This window comes from Mesoplodon densirostris, chromosome 12, assembly GCF_025265405.1.
Source record: "Mesoplodon densirostris isolate mMesDen1 chromosome 12, mMesDen1 primary haplotype, whole genome shotgun sequence".
NCBI lineage: Eukaryota > Metazoa > Chordata > Mammalia > Artiodactyla > Ziphiidae > Mesoplodon > Mesoplodon densirostris.
Genome location: NC_082672.1, coordinates 78,151,822 through 78,174,315, shown reverse-complemented (window position 1 = coordinate 78,174,315; position 22,494 = coordinate 78,151,822). Strand labels below are relative to the sequence as shown.

Below are 22,494 nucleotides of genomic sequence, written 5' to 3'. Positions count from 1 at the left end.
ACACAAAAACCATAGAGGAAAGAACACAAGCATACCATTAAAGAAAATCATTAACCCACAAAGGAGGAATCTAAAAAGAAGAGAAGACCTACAAAAACAACCAGAAAACAAGTTGTAAAATTGTAATAAGTACATATTTATCAATAATTATTTAAATTTCAACAGACTAATTGCTCTAATAAAAAGACATTGGGTGGCTGATTTGAGAAAAAAAAAGACCATTTATATACTGCTTACAAGAGACTCACATCAGATGTAAAGAAATACACACAATGAAAGTGAGAGGATACAAATGGAAATGTTGAAGAAGGGTAGCAGTACTCACATCAGACAAAATAGACTTTATAAGAAACTCTTTCACAACAGACAAAGAATGACATTATATGAGGATAAAGGGATCAACAAAAGAAGAGGATATTACATTCATTAACATATATGTATGCAATATAGGAATACCTAAATATAAAAAGCAAATATTAACAGACATACAGGGAGAAATTTATAATAGTATAATTACAGTTGGGGACTTTAACACCTCACTAACATCATTGGATGGTCATCCAAACAGAAAATCAAGAAGACAACAGTGGTCTTAAATGACACAATAGACCAGTTGGACTTAATACATTTGTACGAGACTTTACATCCAAAACCAGCAGAATACACATTCTTCACAAGTTCATATGGAACATTCTCCAGGATAGATCACATGCTAGGCCACAAAACAAGTCTCAACAAATTTTAGTGGATAGAAATTATGATATATAGTGTTTTTTTCCCCAAACAAAATGGTATGAAACTAGAAATCAACTACAGAAAGAAGAATAGGAAAATAACACATGGAGACCAAACAACATTGTACTAAAAAAAACTGGTTTGATGAAGAAATCAAAGGGGAAATCAGAAAATATACCAAGACAAATGAAATTGGAAACACAAATTTTCAAAATTTATGGTATGTATCAAAAGCAGTACTAGAGGGAAGTTTACAGTGATACAGGTCTTCCTAAAGATATATATAAAAAAAACACCCAAATAAGCAACCTAACCTGCTACCTAAAAGAATTAGAGAAAGAAGAATAAACAAAGCCCAAAGTCAGCAGAAGGAAGAAAATAATAAAGATCAGAGAGGAAATAAATAAAACACAGACCACAAAAAGAAAAAAAAAAAGTCAACTCAATGAAACAAAGAGCTGGTTTTTTGAAAGGACAAAAAAATTGATAAACCTTTAACTGTCTCACCAAGAAATAATGAGGACTCAAATAGCCAAAATATGAAGTGAAAGAGGAGAAATAACAACCAACACCAGAGAGATTCAAAAAATCATGAGAACAGTATGAACAGCTATATGCCAACAAATTGGACAACATAGAAAAAATGGGCAAATTTCTGGTGACCAACACCTGCCAAGAATGAAACAAGGATAAGCAGACAATTTGAACAGAACAATTACCAGTGGTGAAATTGAATTTGCAATTAAAAACTTCAAGCAAACACAAGTCCAGAACTGGACAGCTTCATAGGTGAATTCTACTAAACATATAAAGAAGAACTAATAACTATCTTTCTCAAACTATTCCCAAAATTAGAGAACACAACACTCCCAAATTCTTTCTATGAGGTCACGATTACCCTGATACCAAAACGAGACAAAGATACTACAAAAACAGACATTTACAGGCCAACGTATTTGATGAATATAGATACAAAAATTCTCAACAAAATATTAGTAAACCAAATTCAACAATATATAAAAAGGATCATACACCATGATCAAGTTGAATTTATTCCAGGGATACAAGGTTGCTTCAACATTCACAAATCAATCAGTGTGTTTCACCACAACAACAAAAGGAAGGATAAAAATCACATGATCATCTCAATAGACACAGAAAAAGTGTTTGACAAAATTCAACACCCATTCATGATAAAAACTCACCAAAGGGGATATAGAGGGAACATATCTCAGCATAATAAAGGTAATTTATGGCAAACCCACAGCTAACATCATGCTCACTGGTGAAAAGCTGAAAGCCTTTCCCCTAAAATTAGGAACAAGACAAGGATGTCTACTTTCACGACTTCTATTTAACATAGTACTGGAAGTCCTGATCACAGTATGAGATAAGAAAAAGAAATAAAGATATCTAAATTGGAAGAGAAGAAGTACAACTGTCACTGTTTGCTGAAGATAGCATAATATACATAGAAAACCCTAAAGTCTCCACCAAAAATCTATTAGAACTAATAAATGAATTCAGTAAAGTTGCAGGATACAAGAAATCTGTTGCTTTTCTATACACTAATAGTGAACTATTAAAAAGAGAAAGCAATAAAACAATCCCATTTACATTTGCATCAAAAAGAATAAAATACCTAGAAAAAACTTAACCAAGGAGATGAAACACCTATACTCTGAAAACTATAATACATTGAAACAGGAGACTGAAGATGATACAAAGAAATGGAAATATACCTCATGCTCTTGGATTGGAAATATGAATATTGTTAAAATGGCCATACTACCCAAAGAAATCTACAGATCTAATGCAATCCCTATAAAAATGACATTTTTCACAGAACTAGAACAAGTAATCCTAAAATTCATATGGAACCACAAAAGAACCTGAATTGACAAAGCAATCTGGAGAAAAAAGAACCAAGCTGGAGGTATCTTGGTCCATGACATCAGACTATACTACAAAGCTACAGTATTCAAAACAGCATGATACTGACACAAAAACAGACACATAGATCAATGGAACAGAATAGAGAGCCCAGAAATAAACTCATGAACCTCTGGGAGAAAAGACATTCTCTTTAATAAGTGCTGCTTTGAAAATTGGACAGCTAAGTGTAAAAATCTGAAAACAGAACATTTTATCACACCATGTACAAAAATAAACTTAAAATGAGTTAAGGATCTAAATGTAAGGCCTGAAGCAATAGAACTCCTAGAAAAGAACACAGGAATAACACTCTGAGATAACTTGTAGTAATATTTTTTTTGGATCTGTTTTCTCAGGCAAAAGAAACAAAATAAAATATAAACAAATGTGATCTAATTAAATGTAAACGTTTTTGCACATCAATGGAAACCACTCACAAAACAGAAAGACAACCTATGGAATGGAAGAAAATATTTGCTAATAATATGGCTGAGAAGGTGTTACTTTCTAAAATATATAAATAGCTCATACAACTCTATATTAAAAATCCAAACCACCCAATTAAAAATGGGCAGAAGACCTGAATTGACAGTTTTCCAAAGAAGACATACAGATGGCCAACCGGCATATGAAAAAATGTTCAGCATCACTAATCATCAGAGAAATGAAAATCAAAACCACAATAAGATATCACCACACACTTCTCAAAATGTCTAACATCAAAAAGTCTACAAATATCAAATATTGGTGAGGACGTAGAGAAAATGGAACTCTAGTACACTGTTGCTCAGAATGTAAGTTGGTGCAGACACTATGAAAAACAATATGGAAGTTCCTCCAAAATCTAAAAATAGAACTACCACATGATCCAACAATTCCACTCCTTGGTATATATCTGAAGAAAACTAAAAACACTAATTTGAAAAGATACATGCACTCCAATGTTCATAGCAGCACTATTTATAATAGCCAAGATATGAAAGCAACCTAAGTGTCCATTAACAGATGAATGGATGAAGAAGAAGTGATATATATATATATATATATATATATATATATATATATATACTACTCAGTGATATATATTATATATATATATATATATATATATTACTCAGCCATAAATAAGAATGAAATTCTGCCATTTGCAAAAATGTGGAGGGACCCAGAAGATATTATGCTTAGTGAAATTAGAGAAAGACAAAATCTCTGTGTTTTCTTTTATATGTGGAATATAAAAAATAAATAAAATGAATGCATATAACAAAACAGAAACAGATTCACGGATATAGAGAACAAACTAGTGGTTACCAGTGAGGAGAGGGACGGGGATGGATCACAAGTTTGGGGTATGGGATTAAGAGATACAAACTACTGTGTATAAAATGAATAAGCAACAAGGATATATTGTACAACACATGGGAATATAACCATTATTTTGTAATAACTTTTAATGGAGTAAAATCTCTTAAAATGTTGAATCACTATGTTGTACTCCAGAAACTAATATAATATTGTAATCAACTACACTTCAATAAAAGAAAGCAAAAAACAAACTCCAAAATATTTTCTGAGAATAAACATATTTCACAGACAGGTTAGAATCAGATGGTGCTACTGAAACCCATGGAGAAACACCACAAGTTCACATAAAGGAAGGACTATGGGTTTTCCAGTGAAATCCCATGTGTGTAGTCAACACACATGATCCAATAACAAAAATCCAAATTTGGAGTAGCCCAAAGAATGTGCAAATTATCAATCACACAAGTGTAATAAAATAACAACAACAACAACAATAACAAAGCACTTTCTGTAACTAAAATAAGCCTTTTTCTGAAGTGAGGAAAGTACTTTCAGTTTATTTCATGGGTCACCCATGATGAAGCATTTTCTGCATCCTGTTAACCAGTTACTCAAAGCAGAATAAAAATGTCTTTTATAATTGTCTAAAACTGTTGAGCCTAAGCAGAGTAAAATAAAATGGTTTTGTTTGGGATTATCAGGGTAGTAGATTATCACTAGAGTTAAAGTTAATTGTTTATGATGGACCTTAGTACTGTAACACACTGAAGCATTCTCCCTTCAATCTTCCAATCTAATGATTGCTAGAAGTATATGTCACTAATAAAATGAAACATAAATGAAAATAATTCTTAGGTAAAAAAGATACCTTAGAAATATTCAAACATTTATTCTTATACAAAACTAACCAATAAGTATTTGTTGAATTCATACTATGTGCAGGTGTATCAGTCATTAGTGCAGTTAATGAATAAGAAAGGTAAAGTCTCTCTCTTGTGGTATTTACTCTCTAGTGGGGGAGACAGAGAGTAAGCAAGAAAAATAAATAAAAAGAAACAATGCATGCTGTGAAGAATGTAAAATAATGTTATATAAAGAGAACAACAGATAACGAGTTGGACTGAAAGACCACCTCAAGGAGGGATGTACAAGGAGGTATGCAGAAGAACAGTTTGTAGAATAAAATAAATTGAAAACCACTTCAATGCCACCAATATTGGGAATACTAGATAAATTATGATATATCTATACAATGCAGAAGGTACAAGGGATAAAACATATGTAGTGAAATTTTAAAACTTCCACAATAATCATTGAATTAAAAATTTAAGATGACAAGTGTTACATACAGTATGACAATATTTATGTTAGATTAGTGTTAATTTCTATGGTTACACATGTGTGTCAATGCATAAGTAGATGCCTGAAATTATACATAACAAAATATAAGTAGGAATGACCTTGGAGAGGTGGTGGATGTGGAGACCCAAGGTATTAATGATTAATGGGGTCTTGTGCCTTAGCAGTTATGTTTTATAGTTTTACAAGTAAAATATACTCATGCATTATTTTTGTAGCTAAAATTTAATTTTAAATATTTAAAAGTAAGGCAACTTGATATTGCCAGAGGGGAGGGGAGATGGGGGTGGGTGAAATGGGTAAAGGGGGAGGGTCAAACCCTCCAGTTATAAAATGAATCAAACCTGGTGATGTGATGTACAGTACACAGGGGATGACTATAGTTAATAATATTAGATTGCAAACTCAAAAATTGCTGAGAGCAAATCTTAAAAGTTCTTAAAGAAAAAGAATTTGTAACTATGTATGGTGACAGATGGTAACTAGACTTACTGTGGTGATCATTTAGCAGTGTATACAAATATTGAATCATATTTCACACCTGAAACTAATATAATATTATATGTTAAATATACCTCAATAAAAAATTAAGGCAATTTGATTATGTAAACCAAAATTACAAGACAACTTCTAATTTCAACTTTGTTACTGCAATCCTGAAAACACCATTTAGATCAACGCTTTTCTGTGTAAAAAGGAATAGTTGTATCTCTTCATTAACTATTCTTAGAGGTCTTATACTCAAAGTTAACATCATTGCATCGATAAAACTATTGTGTATGTGAACACGAGATAGTGGCATAGACATATATACACCACCAAACGTAAAATAGATAGCTAGTGGGAAGCAGCCACATAGCACAAGGAGATCAGCTCGGTGGTTTGTGACCACCTAGAGGGGTGGGATAGGGAGGGTGGGAGTGAGGGAGACGCAAGAGGGAAGATATATGGGAACATATGTATATGTATAACTGAATCACTTTGTTATAAAGCAGAAACTAACACATCATTGTAAAACAATTATACTCCAATAAAGATGTTAAAAAAAAAAAAAACAGAAGAACAGATGTGAAGAAAGAAAATAAAATTGTCTTAACCTTCACTGTTTAAAACTCACCCAGAAAAACAATTTAATGATGAAAGAGCCTGGTAAAACGTGTGATGGGATGGACATTCTGTCATAGTGGAAAGCTTTTTGATCACCTTTCAGATACATCAAGGAAACATGAACTGCACTGATCTCTGGAGATAATCTGATCTGAAAGGCAGCTAAGCACACCTCCTCTCTCTCGTGAATTGTTTTCTTCAAGGACAACTGAAATTTGTATAGCTAAGACATGTTCTTTGTGATGGATAAGAGTTAGCAGATGTTAGAGGAAACAGAGTGTGCTTGATTCCTAAACTTAACACTGACCTCAAGCCCCAACAGTTTTATAAATTAAACTTAAAACCTTAGAAAAACTGTGAAAGCAAACCCAGAGAGGCACAAAATAAGGGAATATTGTTTCTTCTGTAATATCACTGTAAGTCCCGAAGGTCTTTTGGAATAACCAACACGTTCCCCTTTTTGGATCAACATAGAAGCACATTCTACCCACTAAAAAGGTAATAAAACTAAATAAAAGTTGGTTATTATTCATGGAGATATGCAAGTATCTGTAATCAGGTGCTTAAGATGGCATGTTTTTCTTGAGTAGAAAACGTTTAATTAGATTTTTGTAGGCTTTTATTTTTCCCTTGTCTGTACAACATACTAAACAGTGCCTTAGAATATACTACCAGCATCTTCTCTGGCTATTGGTATAGAGGAAATCTTGCAAAAATTCTATGACCACGGATTTCTCTATGTGGTTTTAAAAAGAAAAAAAATAATAATAATGACATCAGTGAGAAACATCCAGCTCATGTTATCACCAGAACAAGTTGGGATTCTCCATATGCACTAAGGTTCCTAGGAGAAGAGGATCCCTAGAATATCAAAGTCTATAGCAAAAAATCATGCTTAATATCATTGATTTTTCACCCACATAAATACTAGTTTAAATTACCTCAGTATCCTAAGAATTAGCACATTTCCAGTAGGTTTGCTCTTTACCTAGAAAGTCTAAGAATGTCCCTCTTCTAGACTCTCTGTAACTACTGATGAGAGACAAGTAACATCATAAAACCTTAGATGTAGATCCGATTTAGGGTGAAGAACGTGGGGGGAAATCTTAGAATACATAGAACCCAACAATGTGGTGCGTTAACTGACAGCATATACATGGTGGTATTAGCTTTTGAGATTGATTGACATTTATCCCCCTTCCAAGCAAAACAAAACAAACCAAGATTGTATAACCTGGCTATTAAACTGAAATAAACCCACAGAAGTACTTAAAGTTTGGGAGTCTAATTAAGCCTTAATCATGAATTTTTCTGCTCTTTGAGACCTTAGAATCTCATAGCATTACCAACGAGATTAAGATGATTTTGACCAGATATATTGCAATTACTTGTTACAAACAAAGTAATACATGGAAGAATTATTCATCCTTAGTATATGAATAAGAAAATTAAATGTCACTCAATGTTTTTATAACAAAATAATTTGGAAGGGCCATATAAATATTGCATTACTCTGATAATAGATTCAAGGTCATGCAAGTAATGTATTGGCTAAATGACCATAGAGATTGCTATTTTATTCTGTGATTCTAAGCTGAATTACTAGGGCAAAATGTTGAAATAGCATCTGAGCTCCTATAATTTTAAAATATTAAGAGCTTTTAAAAATCCTCATGGAATTCGCATTGCAATGTGCCTTACACATCAGGTAATGCAATCTTACCTTGGGATGTAACTTGATGGCATCATCACACACAAACACATTCATCATGCTGTCCTACAGATTCAAAAAGGAGACTGCTTTCTCTCCTAGTGTAACTCACATCCCACTAACTTATATTCCTGTTGACTAGAAAGCAGCTGAAATATCTTAATGTGCTTTGAATATTTAGTCCAAAGTCATGTAAGAAAACATCTGTCACTTACGTTTTTGAGTCATCCCATAACACACAATAAGGATTCAAAGTACCCTAAAAATAAACAGAGAAAGAATAAATGTATCTTGAGTACATACATAAAAAACTGAAGGATTATGTGAAATGCAAAAAGAATGGCACATCTTTTTATCCTGCAGTAAGATTCTTTAAGGATTCCACCTCTTTTTTTTGCATTAGAAATTTGCATGTCCTTTCTCACAGGTTTAATGTCTCATTTTATGAAATTTTATTCATGAAAACTTTACATTTATTCCAAATATCATAACCCATAGTTTGTTTTTTTTAAAATTATAAGTGAAGGCCTCATAAATGACAAGGTCTATACTTTGATGATTTCTATTTCATTTTTTCCCCTAAAATAGTAATTGCTGGATTCTTTCTTTTAAGAAACCAAAGTATTTTCAATATCTAATATTTATAATATTTATAATAATTCAATCACAGTGAAACTTTCTGCATTAGGCACACCAGCCACTTCCTCTTCAGCCTCCAGTGGTGCAGCTTCCAAAAAGCAAGACATGGCTGCATTAATTGTCCATTTCCAGAGAGTCTGTAGACTTGCAGTATTTTCATAATCAACAGATCATATTCCTATAAAATCACATCTAATAAAACTATGGGGAAAACATGCTAAATGTTTATTCAGTTTAATCATTATGTAATGACCTTCAGCATGACACAATGAGTTTTCCACATTGGATTATCCACCAAGTACCTTCTGTTTTGAAGAGACTAATTGTTGGAATGCTTTTCTTTCTATCTTTCTGTCACATTCATTGGGCCTTATTTTTCCCGTTGAAACTAACCTAGTAATTCTTCTTCTCTGATATTGTGAGCTACCCACAGATCCTCTTCTCTTTTCTATTAAACACACTCTGTAGCTTTCAAGTTCTCTCATCCTCCACGACCTTCATCTCCTGGAGCACACACTTTAAAGTGTGTTTAGGGAACCCATCCATCTGTGTCCTACCTGCACAGGACAAAGCAGTACTATTGTCTCTGCAATGTAGGTGCCATATGCCTAATAATGCATTCCAACAGTGTATGGGATATTTTGGTAATCTTCCCCTGAGCTTGACAGGTATTATTACCCACTGAAGTCTCTCAGGAGCTTTTTGAATTCTGATTTTGATATCACGTATATTCACTCTTTAACTTTGTGTCACTGCATGATTAAGAAACAAACATGATATCTATGGGTTCATCCAACAAGTCAGTGATAAAAGTGATGAATAGGCCAAGGCAGGTGAAATTTACAGTCCTGAAACAGCCTACTGGCTCCTTCCCGCAGGGGGTCATGCTCCCTCAGAGAACCTGCCCTCGATCTTGTTTCCAAATAGATAATCCCTGGTTTGTATCTGGCAAAGCAATATCTTTAAAAGTCTAGGCAAGTTCTTTGTGAAACACTGCCTTTCTAGTGCTGTTCACTGAGTCCATTCTAGAATTCCACTAGGGAAAAGAAACTTAGCTCATTATTCTAAAATTGGTGAAATTTACCACAACTTTCATTGTTCATTTTAATTGGGACATTTACTAACTCCCATATTTTAGCACCATTACCATTCTACAAAATCTCTCAAAGACCACATCTCTAAAGCATCCTTCTTATGAGATGCTCATACCTATAAACTATGCTCTTAGAACATAAAAAAAATTCCCTTCCCTGAAATGGCTTATAGCCTCACAAAGATTGAAGAGGAACACACATGGAATGTTCATATAACAAAAAAAGAGACATGCTCATATAAATGTCGCTAGTTGATAATTTACTTTTTAAAGGACAAATGATGGACAGAGCATCATGGCCTGTGTCAGAGAGAGTTCCATGGAAGAAATGAGTCCTTTTCTAGTTCTCACAGAAGGCATAGATATGGATGTTCAAGAGATGGGGAGGGGGATAGTGTTTCAAATTTGTTTCTTTCTCTGTCCTATGAGACGCTGTCTGGTTTTACCTGAAATCCTCATACAGCTTGTGACTTCCTAAGAAATCCTCAGCAGAGCTACAATGTCATATAATAAAGTTATGCTATATTTATCTAGGGTTCTGTTCAAAAGAGCTCAGAGCACTTTATAGAAAGCAAATTTGATGGTCATGGGAGTATACATGTCTTGGATATAGACTGTATGCATAGGTGAGGACCTTGAGATTACAGGTACTCTACATCGAGTTCACTTTTTCAGTAATGTATGAGTGAGATTAAGTTCAATCTCTATATAAACCAAAGCAGGATACTGATTATAGGATTGCTATTTCATAATTAGAGCTCATAACAGGTTATGACAAAAGGTAATAATATTAGAAAAGAAATAGAATATGAACTTAATTGTTTAGATATCACCTTCCATTTTACTCCTCTAAAGACACTAATTTCCACCTTAGAACGAAAGTATGAAGGTGAGAAATGCCTCTTCTACTCTTATCTATGCCTCTGTCAACCCTCAGTTTCACCCACTACCTTCCTCACCCCTTACCCCTTAGACCTCATGATTTTCTCTCTTTCTGTCCTTGTGAAAATTTAGAAACAATTCACATGAGAATTATAGGTTCCAAAACACACCACTCAATCTTGCATTTCACTGTACATTCCAGACCTACACAAAAGACAGACACCTTTCTGTGAAAATTCATTCCAGAACAGTCACCCATACGTGGGTCTATGAGCTGAGGCCAGTTATGGAAACATCTGAAGTTTAGAAAAATAAGCAGAACAAATAAACTAGAGGAATCTTAGTACCTGGATAGACCAGTCACTTAGAGAATAAGAATGAGAGATGGTAAAGAAAACAAAACCCAATGATGAATGAATTCTATACATGAAAAAAAAAAACCTGGCTAAAAGAAACCACTTGTAAAATATTTGTTATAATTTTCAAATACTTTTCTCAAAGGTACTCTGCTGCAAGATCTGTTATGAAGAATTTACAGAAAATCAATAACAGGAAATGGCAAGCCCAAGAGAGAGCGGGAACAAAACGTAATGACAGAACCAAGAGGCAAATAGGTTGGCTGTGAACCAACTCACAGAAGTGGATTTAAGAAAAGCATGAAACTAAGAAACCAAAAGCTGTCAAGTAAATGAGCCAAACTGGTTAGAGAAGATTAATTTATAGAGCTGTCAATATAATTGACACTTAAAATATTAAAACTGTAGTTTTTTAAGGAACCTCCATACTGTTCTCCATAGTGGCTGTACCAATTCACATTCCCATCAGCAGTGCAAGAGGGTTCCCTTTTCTCCACACCCTCTCCAGCATTTATTTTTTTCTAGTTTTTTTGATGATGGCCATTCTGACTGGTGTGAGATGATATCTCATTGTAGTTTTGATTTGCATTTCTCTAATGATTAATGATATTGAGCATTCTTTCGTGTGTTTGTTGGCAGTCTGTATATCTTCTTTGGAGAAATGTCTATGTAGGTTTTCTGCCCATTTTTAGATTGGGTTGTTTTGTTTTTTTTGTTATTGAGCTGCATGAACTGCTTGTATATTTTGGAGATTAATCCTTTGTCAGTTGCCATATGACCGAGCAATCCTCCTACTGGGCATATACCCTGAGAAAACCATAATTCAGAAAGAGTCATGTACCAAAATGTTCATTGCAGCTCTATTTACAATAGCCAGGAGATGGACACAACCTAAGTGTCCATCATCGCATGAATGGATAAAGAAGATGTGGCACATATATACAATGGAATATTACTCAGCCATAAAAAGAAACGAAATTGAGCTATTTGTAATGAGGTGGATGGACCTAGAGTCTGTCATATAGAGTGAAGTAAGTCAGAAAAAGAAAGACAAATACCATATGCTAACACATATATATGGAAGTTAAGAAAAAAAATGTCATGAAGAACCTGGGGTAAGACAGGAATAAAGACACAAACCTACTAGAGAATGGACTTGAGGATATGGGGAGGGGGAAGGGTAAGCTGGGACAAAGTGAGAGAGTGGCATGGACATATATACACTACCGAACGTAAAATAGATAGCTAGTGGGAAGCAGCCACATAGCACAGGGAGATCAGCTCGGTGGTTTGTGACCACTTAGAGGGGTGGGATATGGAGGGTTGGAGGGAGGGAGACGTGAGAGGGAAGAGATATGGGAAGATATGTATATGTATAACTGATTCACTTTGTTATAAAGCAGAAACTAGCACACCATTGTAAAGCAATTATACTCCAATAAAGATGTAAAAAAAATATTAAAACTGAATGTATTTGAAAACTTTTGGAAAGAATACGCTGTTCTTGAAAAACATATTTTTGGATAAAAAACTGTCTCTTGACTCCACTGAAAACAGTGTAGTTGAACTTAAGTTAAACATTTGTACTCACTCACTTTTAAGCATTTAAAAATGTACAATGACCCTAGTTTCCTAATTACCATAGATGTTCTACACAGCACTTTTCGTGCCCTTAACAGTCTTTGATATTTTCTTTTACTTCTCTCCTCTATCTCAACATCAAGCAAACCATTACTGATCATCCCTGACTGGTGATGGGGTTACATTCTGATAAACCCACTGCAAGTTGAAAATATCATACGTTTACAAGGCACTTCATACACCTAACCTACAGAACATAATTGCTTAGCCTAGCCTACCTTAAATGTGCTCAGAACACTTACATCAGCCTACATCTGGGCAAAGTCATCTAACAGAAGACCTTTTTTATAAAAAGTGTTGAATATATCATGTAATTTATTGAATACTGTACTGGAAGTGAAAAACAGAATGGTTGTATGGGTACAGAATAGTCATAAGTATATCAGTTGGGCACTCTTGTGATTGTGTGGCTGACGGGGAGCTGCGGACCACTGCCCAGCATCATATGGGAGTACCCTACTGCATATCTCTAGCCCAGAAAAAGATCAAAATTCAAAATAAGTATGGTTTCCACTGAATGCGTATCACATTCCCACCATCATAAAGTAAAAAATCGTAAATTTATGACTGTCTGTGCATCTATTTAACAATATAGTACATCACTGGCTTTGTCCATGTATTTTTATAGGTGTTTCTCTCTTTTCCTCTGATCTTCATAACTTTTCTATTTTCTTGTTTGTAGAATGGGAATTTAGACATCTTTTCTAGCCCTAGCCCTTAATGATTCTAGAGTGACATTTAGAAATGAATTCCGTTTCTTTTACAAAACTCTCTTCCAAGTCTTTTTTTTTTCCCCTATGGAATATTTTCAAAACATCTCACTATGGTATAAAGAGAAGAAGTCAGAAGAGTGAGCCAGGAAGATGATCAAAACAAGCTCATCCATTCATGCAAAAGTCACTTAGCAAACACCTGTAACATTCCAGACACCTTGGAGGCACTGGGGCTACAGCGTTGAACAAAACAAAATCCTTGCCTCATACACTTAGCTATAGTGAAGAGGGCAGGGAGAGAGACAAAAAACATAAAGAATTAAATATATAATATGCTAGGTGGTAATATGTGTTATGATGAAAAGTAAAATACATGAGTAGGAAAGACTGTGAAGTTGAATGGATTGCTATTTTGTATATTGAGAAGGCTTCACCAATAAGATGATATCTGAACAAATGCCTCAAGGAAGTCATTTACAGAAAAGATAAAAGTCACAATAAACATGAATGCTGAACCAAGTTACTTTAATTTTTCCTTGGTACTTTTAAGTTCTGAATAAATTCAATTCACATGCTATCTTAATTACACTCTTGCTGTCTTCATGTTTTTAAGACGTTTTCTCTGAACCTACTCTAGAATCACCTGGGATGCTGATGAAAAATGTAGGTTCCTTGGCTCCAGGAATTTTGAGATTGAGGCTTAATTTAGGAACATACATTCTAACGACTCCCTCCACTCCTTATAATTTTTAAACTATATCACATTTTTAGAAGCATGGACACACAACAGAAATAAGATGGTTACTTCACTCTGCTTTTCTTTACATTTTCGAATGCTTGGTCCTCATATGCCAGAGTAAATTCCTAATCTGGAAACCTCTTAACTTTCTTGTACCTTTCATACTCCTCTTGAGACAAAAAATATCCTTTTGTCTGTAGAGGTAAAGCAAGCTCATAGACAAAACTTCTAAGGACTTGGAGAAGGCCAGTGACCTCCTTGTCACTCTTTCAACATTTCCAGTGCTCTGAGCAAGATGTTCCAGGGCGAGTCCTTGTGTCACATCTTCCAGTTAATTGCACATTGAGTTCTTGTACGTGGACAGGAGAAAGACTCTTCAACTGAGACTCCATAGCCTCTCTTCATTTCCAAAACTTTAGATATTAAGGCATTACATTAATAATATCTGGATTTTGCTAAGCTTACCCTTTTTCTATCCCCACTGTTAATTGTATTTATTATATAACTGCACAAAAAGATTTTGGGAATTCCTAAGCACATTTCCAAAATACCTGGCCTGACCCACAAAAGACTAATTTATATCCTGCCTATAATTCTAATACTACTTGAGAAAAGCCACATTTTAAAAAGCTCAGGAATGCATTCTAAGGGAAGTAAGTTTCTCGCAGATGTAAATTTTTCCACAGACAAGTCACGAAAGCTGATCAGTGTGAAAGGGAGCCCTTTCTGGATTATGTCTTCTAACATATAAACATCTTCATAATCCCTGAAAATGTAATACACCACCCAAGGTGATGATGCAGTTGAAAAGGTATCATATCACATGCAGCTCTACAACAGGAAGACAGTCTGTTGAACGTTCTCCATACCTCTTCTCAAGGTTTTGAGAGTATTTTAGCATTTCTAAGTGATACTTAAAAATACTTAAATCTGGGTCTAACTCTCATTTTTTGACAGGGTAGCTGACATATACCTGAAGCCCAAAGAGCCTCATTGAGAATGCAATACTGTGTTCTTACTTAAAAGGAGATGGAGATATGGCATTTTTCAATTTACTTACATGAGTTCTACAGAAAGCACCTCACTGAGAACCAGTTAAATCAAGAAGATGGAAAAGGAATAGTTGTCTTTAGCTAAAGCAGAAGAGCATAGAGGCCACTGAAGTGAGGAAGGCAGAGTATGGTTCTATCAAGACAAGTCACGTCTTCCAGGACTTGGCAGCCATTCAGTTAGAACACAAGGGGAGGGTACGTGTGTAATACAGCTTCTGCTATCTGGTTACTTAGGAGCCCACCTTAACCAAATGACTCTATTTTTGTGGCTGTGATAACAGCTTGTTTCTCTAATTTCTTAGATATATCACTAGTCATGGAATGTACATTATTTCCTGACAAATACTTTCTATTTGACATGTGGGAAGTAGTAAAAGTAGAACCACTATCAGAAATTATTTATATGTGCATCCTTCAAAGAAAATCATTGTCTCCACATATATGTCTTAGAGGGTCTTCCCCATATGTGACTGCATCACTTCCAACAATGGCTGCACAAGTCTGGGTGCACCTCTCAAAAAACAAATGGTTTATCTGTGAGTAAAACTCTCCAAGTTTGAAGTGGCAAATAACTTTAATAAACAAACACTCAATTAACTAGATTCCATATAGATATAGCATACAGCTTGTCTTTTCCTTTTATATCCAAGAGGTTGTAACAATGTGTCCTAGTAGTGCTTTTATGGGGTTGTAGCAGAGACAAGGGCTGGCCAGGCTGTTTTGCACAGTTTCAATCTATCGGCTTCCAGCAGAGAAGTTTTGCTAAATTGCTTCAAGAGTACAACACCTCTGCAAATGTCACAGTTGCTCCTAGCATCCTCTAGTTTTCCCTAATATCCCACCACCACTTTACAATGGCCATTCTCATTGTCTGGTGATTCCTTTAATCAGATTCCTAAAGAGTTGGCATGATAATCAGCATGGCAAAATGTAATCTCTAGTTGCTAACTGACTTTCATTGAGTAATATATTATCATTATTGTAGTTTATCTGATTCAAAATGGCACTGTTACTGTATGCATATATATTATTTTCATAATCAAAAAATTAATTTTGCAATGCTCCAATGCAGGCTTATTAGTTTTCTATTGCTGCTGTAACAAATTACCACATACTTAGCAGCGTAGAACAACACAGATTTATTATATCATGGTTTCTGTGTGTCAGGAGTCTGGTGAGCTTAGCTGGGTTTCTGCTCAAGAAATTCACAAGGCTGGTATCAGAATGTTAGCAGGAATGCAGTCCTTTCTGGATATGGGGATGAAACAACATCTAGGCTCGTTTGGGTCTCAGGAGTATTCAGTTCCTTGTAGTTGTAGGACTGAGGTCCACACTTCCTTCCTGGTTGATAACCAGGAGGTGTTTTCAGCTTTTAGAGGCTGCCCATATTCCTTGGCTTGTGGCCCTCATCCTTCATCTTTAGAGTCAGCAATAGCAGGGTGAGTCCTTCTTACCTTTCATCTCTCTGACTATAGCTGGGAAAGGCATTCCAATTTTAATGGCTCATGTGATTAAACTGGATCTACTCACATAATCCAGGATAAATGCCCCATCTCAATGCTCTTACCCTTAATCCCATCTGCAAAGTCCCTTCTGACATGTAATATAATATATTCAAAAGTTATGGGGGTTAGGATATGGGCATATTTGGGGGGCCACATTCTCTTTACCATACAGGGGGTGACGACTTATGCAGTCCAGGGGCCAAATCTGGCTTGCTACTTACTTTGTAAATGATATTTTGTTGTAACAGAGCCACATCCATTTTTATATATTGTCTCTGGTTGCTGTCACACTACAATAGCATAGCTGAGTAGATGTGACAAAGACCATTATAGCTCATATGTCTAACCTGACTCAACTGAAAATGTTTGCTGACCCCTGCTCCAACAATAGCATAATTAGTCTAAAATCTTTTTGAAGAATATCAGTGTTGTATTATGAATAAGAATAAACTGAATGTGAAATGTAAGTGGGAAGAATGCTTACTCAAGTTTAGGAATTTAGGATAAAACCAAAAAAAAAAAAAAACTGTAGCTAGAGAATAATTTCTATCCAATTTCAGCCGTTGGCAGCACCATCAATCTACTTGTCTAGTTAGCATTTCAAGACTCTCCCATGAAAACTACCAAGGGGTTTAAGCAGGCAAAACATCAGAAATCTTTTCCAAATGGACACAAGTTAGGGTAGAAAAGTAATTTTAAAAGTAAAGGGATATGGGCTTCCCTGGTGGCGCAGTGGTTGAGAGTCCACCTGACGATGCAGGGGACACTGGTTTGTGCCCCAGTCTGGGAAGATCCCACATGCCGCAGAGTGGCTGGGCCCGTGAGCCATGACCACTGAGCCTGCGCGTCTGGAGCCTGTGCTCCGCAACGGGAGAGGCCACAACAGTGAGAGGCCCGCGTACAGCACAAAAAAAAAAAAAAAAAAAAAAAGGTAAAGAGATTAAAACCCCCGCTTTTAGAAATTATAGATGTATAGAATGAACTTCTTTAAGCTTTTCCAAGTGATTTTTAATTCGCTGGGTTTGCTATTCATGGAAATAGTCACTGATGAATGTTGGAATTTCTTTTCATTGTTTCTCATGCTAATGGTAAAAAGCCTATTCATCACAGTTTTCCATTGTGTTTTCCACTATGATTTACAAAGGCCATGGCTCATGATTAATTTTAGTTTATACACATAAAACAAACTCCTTAATTTGTTAGCTAGATCCTGTTACTAGGTCAACAAATACAGCAAAGAAAATAAAACCGCAAGCCCCAATTCCCATGAGATCGTTTGTGAATATGACCCATCTGTGAACTACAAAAAAACCCAGTGGATTTTCCTCAGTCCTGAAAGATAGCAGGTTGGCCCTACCTAGACCATGAGAGTTGCTGCTTAGAGGAAGAAATAAAAAGAAAGGCGAAAATAGACTGCAGAGGCTGCAGGCCAGGGGAGTTCAATGTGTCCTTCCACCAGAAATGGAACTACATTTAAGACTTTTTATTTGAGAAAAGTGAACTTTCAGGCTTGCAAAGTTGATAGAGCACGAGATAACTAAAATGCATTTATTTTCTTATTCTTCTAACTCATCTTTTAATGATAAGGATGTTATATATCTTGGAAATTCACAGCAGGCTCAGACCTATCAGGACAAGGCATCCTAATGGTGGGTGTGAGCATGTGTGCATGTGTGTTTGCTTATGTGTGCACATATAGATCCATTCTGCTGCACTTATTTAGGTTCCAATAACGACTTTCAATAAATGTATTAACTTTCCTTGAACATTATGGAACCTAACAATATTGATAAGTATAAATGTCACAGTGAAGAAACCTTAAGTAATATGAAAAACAAAATTCTTTTTCTCAGAAAAGCAAACTTGGTATTTCCTATAATCAAGCAATTGCTATGCCCAAGCACTAAGGACCACAAACTCAGACTCTACAGATTCTTATAACAATAAAGCCATGAGCCTAGAAAACGGAACTAAGAATACTATCTTACTCTTTAATGACTTACGAACTGGTTAAAACTGCAAATGGCCTTGCTGAATACAATTTGAAATTTCAAGATTTCATGTTCTATTATCTATTTCTACCCGTTCCCAAGGGCCTTATTACACTTAACATACTTTAAATGTTATTTATTTAAAAACTTTTTAAAAAAGAACATGTTTTGTTTAAATAATGTTAACAGGCTTTTCCCTAGATTCATTATAACTATTAATTTCCTTCCTTCATTTTGTTTGCACATGGTGTATACAACAGATATAATTTGAAAGTCATTATTCTCTTCTGAGCTTAGAAAAGGGCAGCAGATACATTTGCTATAAGAAAATAGGTGAAAGTAGACAGTCTTAATATAAGCAAGATGTCATATCTAAAACAGCTCAACTTTGAAGGCAATACCAATGATAATACATCTGTATCTACATAGTTATAATGAAATTTCAGCTTGTTCTAATCAATTTTAATTTTCATGCTTAAGATACATCTTTTCTTCACATTTTAGTGAAGACTATTATAAGTCAGCATAGGCTCTTCTGACTATCTCTTCAGTGAAAATAAACTAAAATCAGAGCATACTTTACAAGACACTCAATAAACCAGTCATATATTCCTTCCCTCAGTGTACATTAAAGTCCTCAACAAAATCTAATCTGCATAGTAAGTATAAATATCAATGCAACAAGCACTGGAAATTTTAAACAGTAGAACGTGAAGGACTGTAGGTGTGGTAAGACAACTGTGTGGGAGGTATCTATAAAGTGGAGGGAAGGGACTTCCCTGGTTGTCCAGTGGTTAAGACTGCACCTTTCAATGCAGGGGCTGTGGGTTCTATCCCTGGTCGGGGAGCTAAGATTCCACGTGCCTCGCAGCCAAAACACCAAAACATAAAACAGAAGCAATATTGTAAGAAATCCAATAAAAACTTTAAAAAGCGAAGTGGAGGAAAGAAATGAGGGATGGAGCAGCCCAGAGAATCTCCACCATGTGGCTGGGAATCAGGATGGCCTCTGAGGACAGGCAAAGGTGGGCACTGTTCCTGACACAGGATGGACGCGGGTGGGAACACCTCGAGGCAATTTCTTCTCCAGACTAAACTTTTCTTCTTGTCTCTCAGGTCCTTTGTGTAACGGATTTGTCTATATTCTCTTAAATCTAGGCCTTCCAGAGTAAAGTATTGTTTTAGGAATCTGGTCAACTTACTCAACTTAAAATGCTGAAAGAATTAATCCTAAGTGACTTGCGGTAATCATCTCACCATTCTTATATTCTGACTTTCATTGCCACTCCAGAGTGTAGCTGGTACTTCATAAAATTTATTGACCATACACTTTGGTTTCCGTATGTAGAAAATAATTTTTTGTACATGATTTATCTCTTTTGAAATTGGGCTGACAACATGTGCCTCCAGAAAATTTTGACTCAAAGCTTAAATCTGTTCATTTCAAATAGTTCTCTTGAATTGAAATAATGAGATTGTTTTATCGGCATTATTTTTAAGGTTACTCTTTCTTCAGCTTATGAAAGACAAGCCATTTAATTAACATGTTCTTTAAAATCTCAATAGTGATTTTATCTTTATTTAGGAAAGTTTTGTGAATGTTCATTTACAGAATTGTTTACTCCATAAGAAAGAGGATATACATTCTGACATTGCATTGCTTTTTCAGTAGGCAATTCAAGGAATTATTATCTCTTACTGTGTTTCACCAATGCTTATAACTGGATAGACATTACCATGATAAACAATATATACAAACAAATATGTAAATAAATATTTTCTAATACATGTTGAAGGTACATAGCTCCTTATTCAAATATTATGTTAAATGTATCTCCTAACTTTCAGTGCAGTGATGAGATTAGGGTCATTAAAGGTATGAGGAGGTAGATATAACAGAAATAAAATACATTGTGAAAGTTAGATAGAAGCCGTATGGTCACATTTTGGCAAAACTGGGAAAAGGCCGAATACTTTAAGTATCAATTATGATGTTTAAAACTTACTGCTGAGAGATTTGAGATTTTCATTAAACAATTTAGGAAGCTGGAACACTTTTGCAAAAAGTGGTTTATAAGGAAGATAATTGTCATTTTTTAATAAAATGAAGTGGAGTTTTTTAAAATCAGAAATTATAAAATACCAGAAATGTACAGGTTTTGTAAACTAAAGGATGTGAGAATCAATTTCATCATTTCATTCACTAACTATATGAACTTGGGAAAATCACAATCATTTTGTGCTTTCATTAATTGTATGCAAAAGTCAAGTTCATAGAAACTTTGCAAGGGATAAAAAAAAAGCTATGTATATGCAACATATGAGACAGTTTAACACAGGAATTGTAAAAGCATAATTAAGAAAGTCTTAATAGGAATAACTTTCCTTGCCCCTTAAATCAATGATTTAGGTATTTAAGGTGGATGTATAAAGGATAAGTAGATATTTTAAATTTCTACATAAGGTCTGAACAAGGTCTAAAGAATTTCAGTTGCAGGTGGATGGATTTAACAAAGGGTTCTTGTCATTCTGGATGGAAGAGTTGGATTTGAATCACTGGAGCACCCAAACAGTTACAAGGAGGCTCCTCTGATCCTGGGTGTAGCACTTTAAAAAGTTGCTTCACTGACTCTCCTACCCTGGGGTACCCTGGAGGACATAACTGCCCTTTGCTTTATGTCTGTAGCTTCTGTTGCTTCATGCACCTTAAACCTCTGTGTTTACATGGCAGTCCTCCTCATCATGTGGCAAGACTGGTTCTTTCATCTTGATCTCCCCCACTTCTTAGCTTAGAGCCCAATAAAGATGTGGGCACTGATAAACTATTAACTATTATCCTGGAGAAATTGAAGAGAGTTCTATTATGAACAAAAGCATAGGATAATGTGTCATTTTGTTTTTATATAATACATGTCTTCATAACAAATTAATTCATTTGCAACTCTAAAGAGTTTAGAAAATAGGTTCTTGTCTTATCAGTCAAAAGAAGGACTGTTAACCTTCTTTAAAAGGTAAATTCTACAAGCAACTCAATGCCAAGTGGATGATACTTACATTAGCCAAATGAGCTAGTTCTATCTCCAGGAATGAATCAGTTGTCTTGGGTTCAGGCCTTATGGTGACCACGATGATTTTGGAATTAACGACAGTATAATTTCTGAAACAGAATAATTATGATTAAAAGGAGACAGGATTGATGATGAATATGAATTCCTACTGTTCGATACATGTTGTGATGACATTTTTAATAAATGTATCCTAAGTAAAGACGTAGAAACATCACTCAAATAGATTTAAAACATGATACTGAACTACTATTCATGGAAAGATATAGTTGATTTTTTGTTATAAATATACCCGATCTGTAACTAGAAAACTTTAGGGGGAGAAAGCTATTGCTGACTGTTACCATTTTAAAGGCAGGAAAGATGGAAAAACAATAGCACTAACAATTACTTAAATCTGATTCACCTGCAAGACAGGTGGATCATGAATTCAAAACTTCAGGCAATTTTTAAATGAATATAATCCATTCATCTCAAGGTGGACCTAACAGTTTGGTTTTCCAAAAGACCAAATATTCTTCTTGCAAAGTGCTGTTTTGTTGGGTTTTTTTTTAGACTATCTCAAATTTTGTTAAGATAAATGATTAGAAAGTGGTGTAGAATGAAAACAAGTAGAAACTAAATATCAATAAACTTTGTTGCTAATTACTGACCATCATTCATTTC

At 34.9% G+C, this 22,494-nt stretch overlaps 1 protein-coding gene across 1 annotated transcript in view; it reads right to left on the bottom strand.

Annotated features, from left to right (window-relative positions):
- ADGRB3 (adhesion G protein-coupled receptor B3) overlaps positions 1-22,494 on the bottom strand; it is a 789,966-nt gene that overhangs the window by 312,606 nt on the left and 454,866 nt on the right. Inside the window, exons 14-15 of the mRNA XM_060114602.1 lie at positions 21,818-21,920; positions 8,368-8,411 (exon numbers count right to left, since the gene is read on the bottom strand). Coding sequence (XP_059970585.1) covers positions 8,368-8,411; positions 21,818-21,920 — 147 coding nt within the window. The remainder of the gene's footprint in view (positions 1-8,367; positions 8,412-21,817; positions 21,921-22,494) is intronic.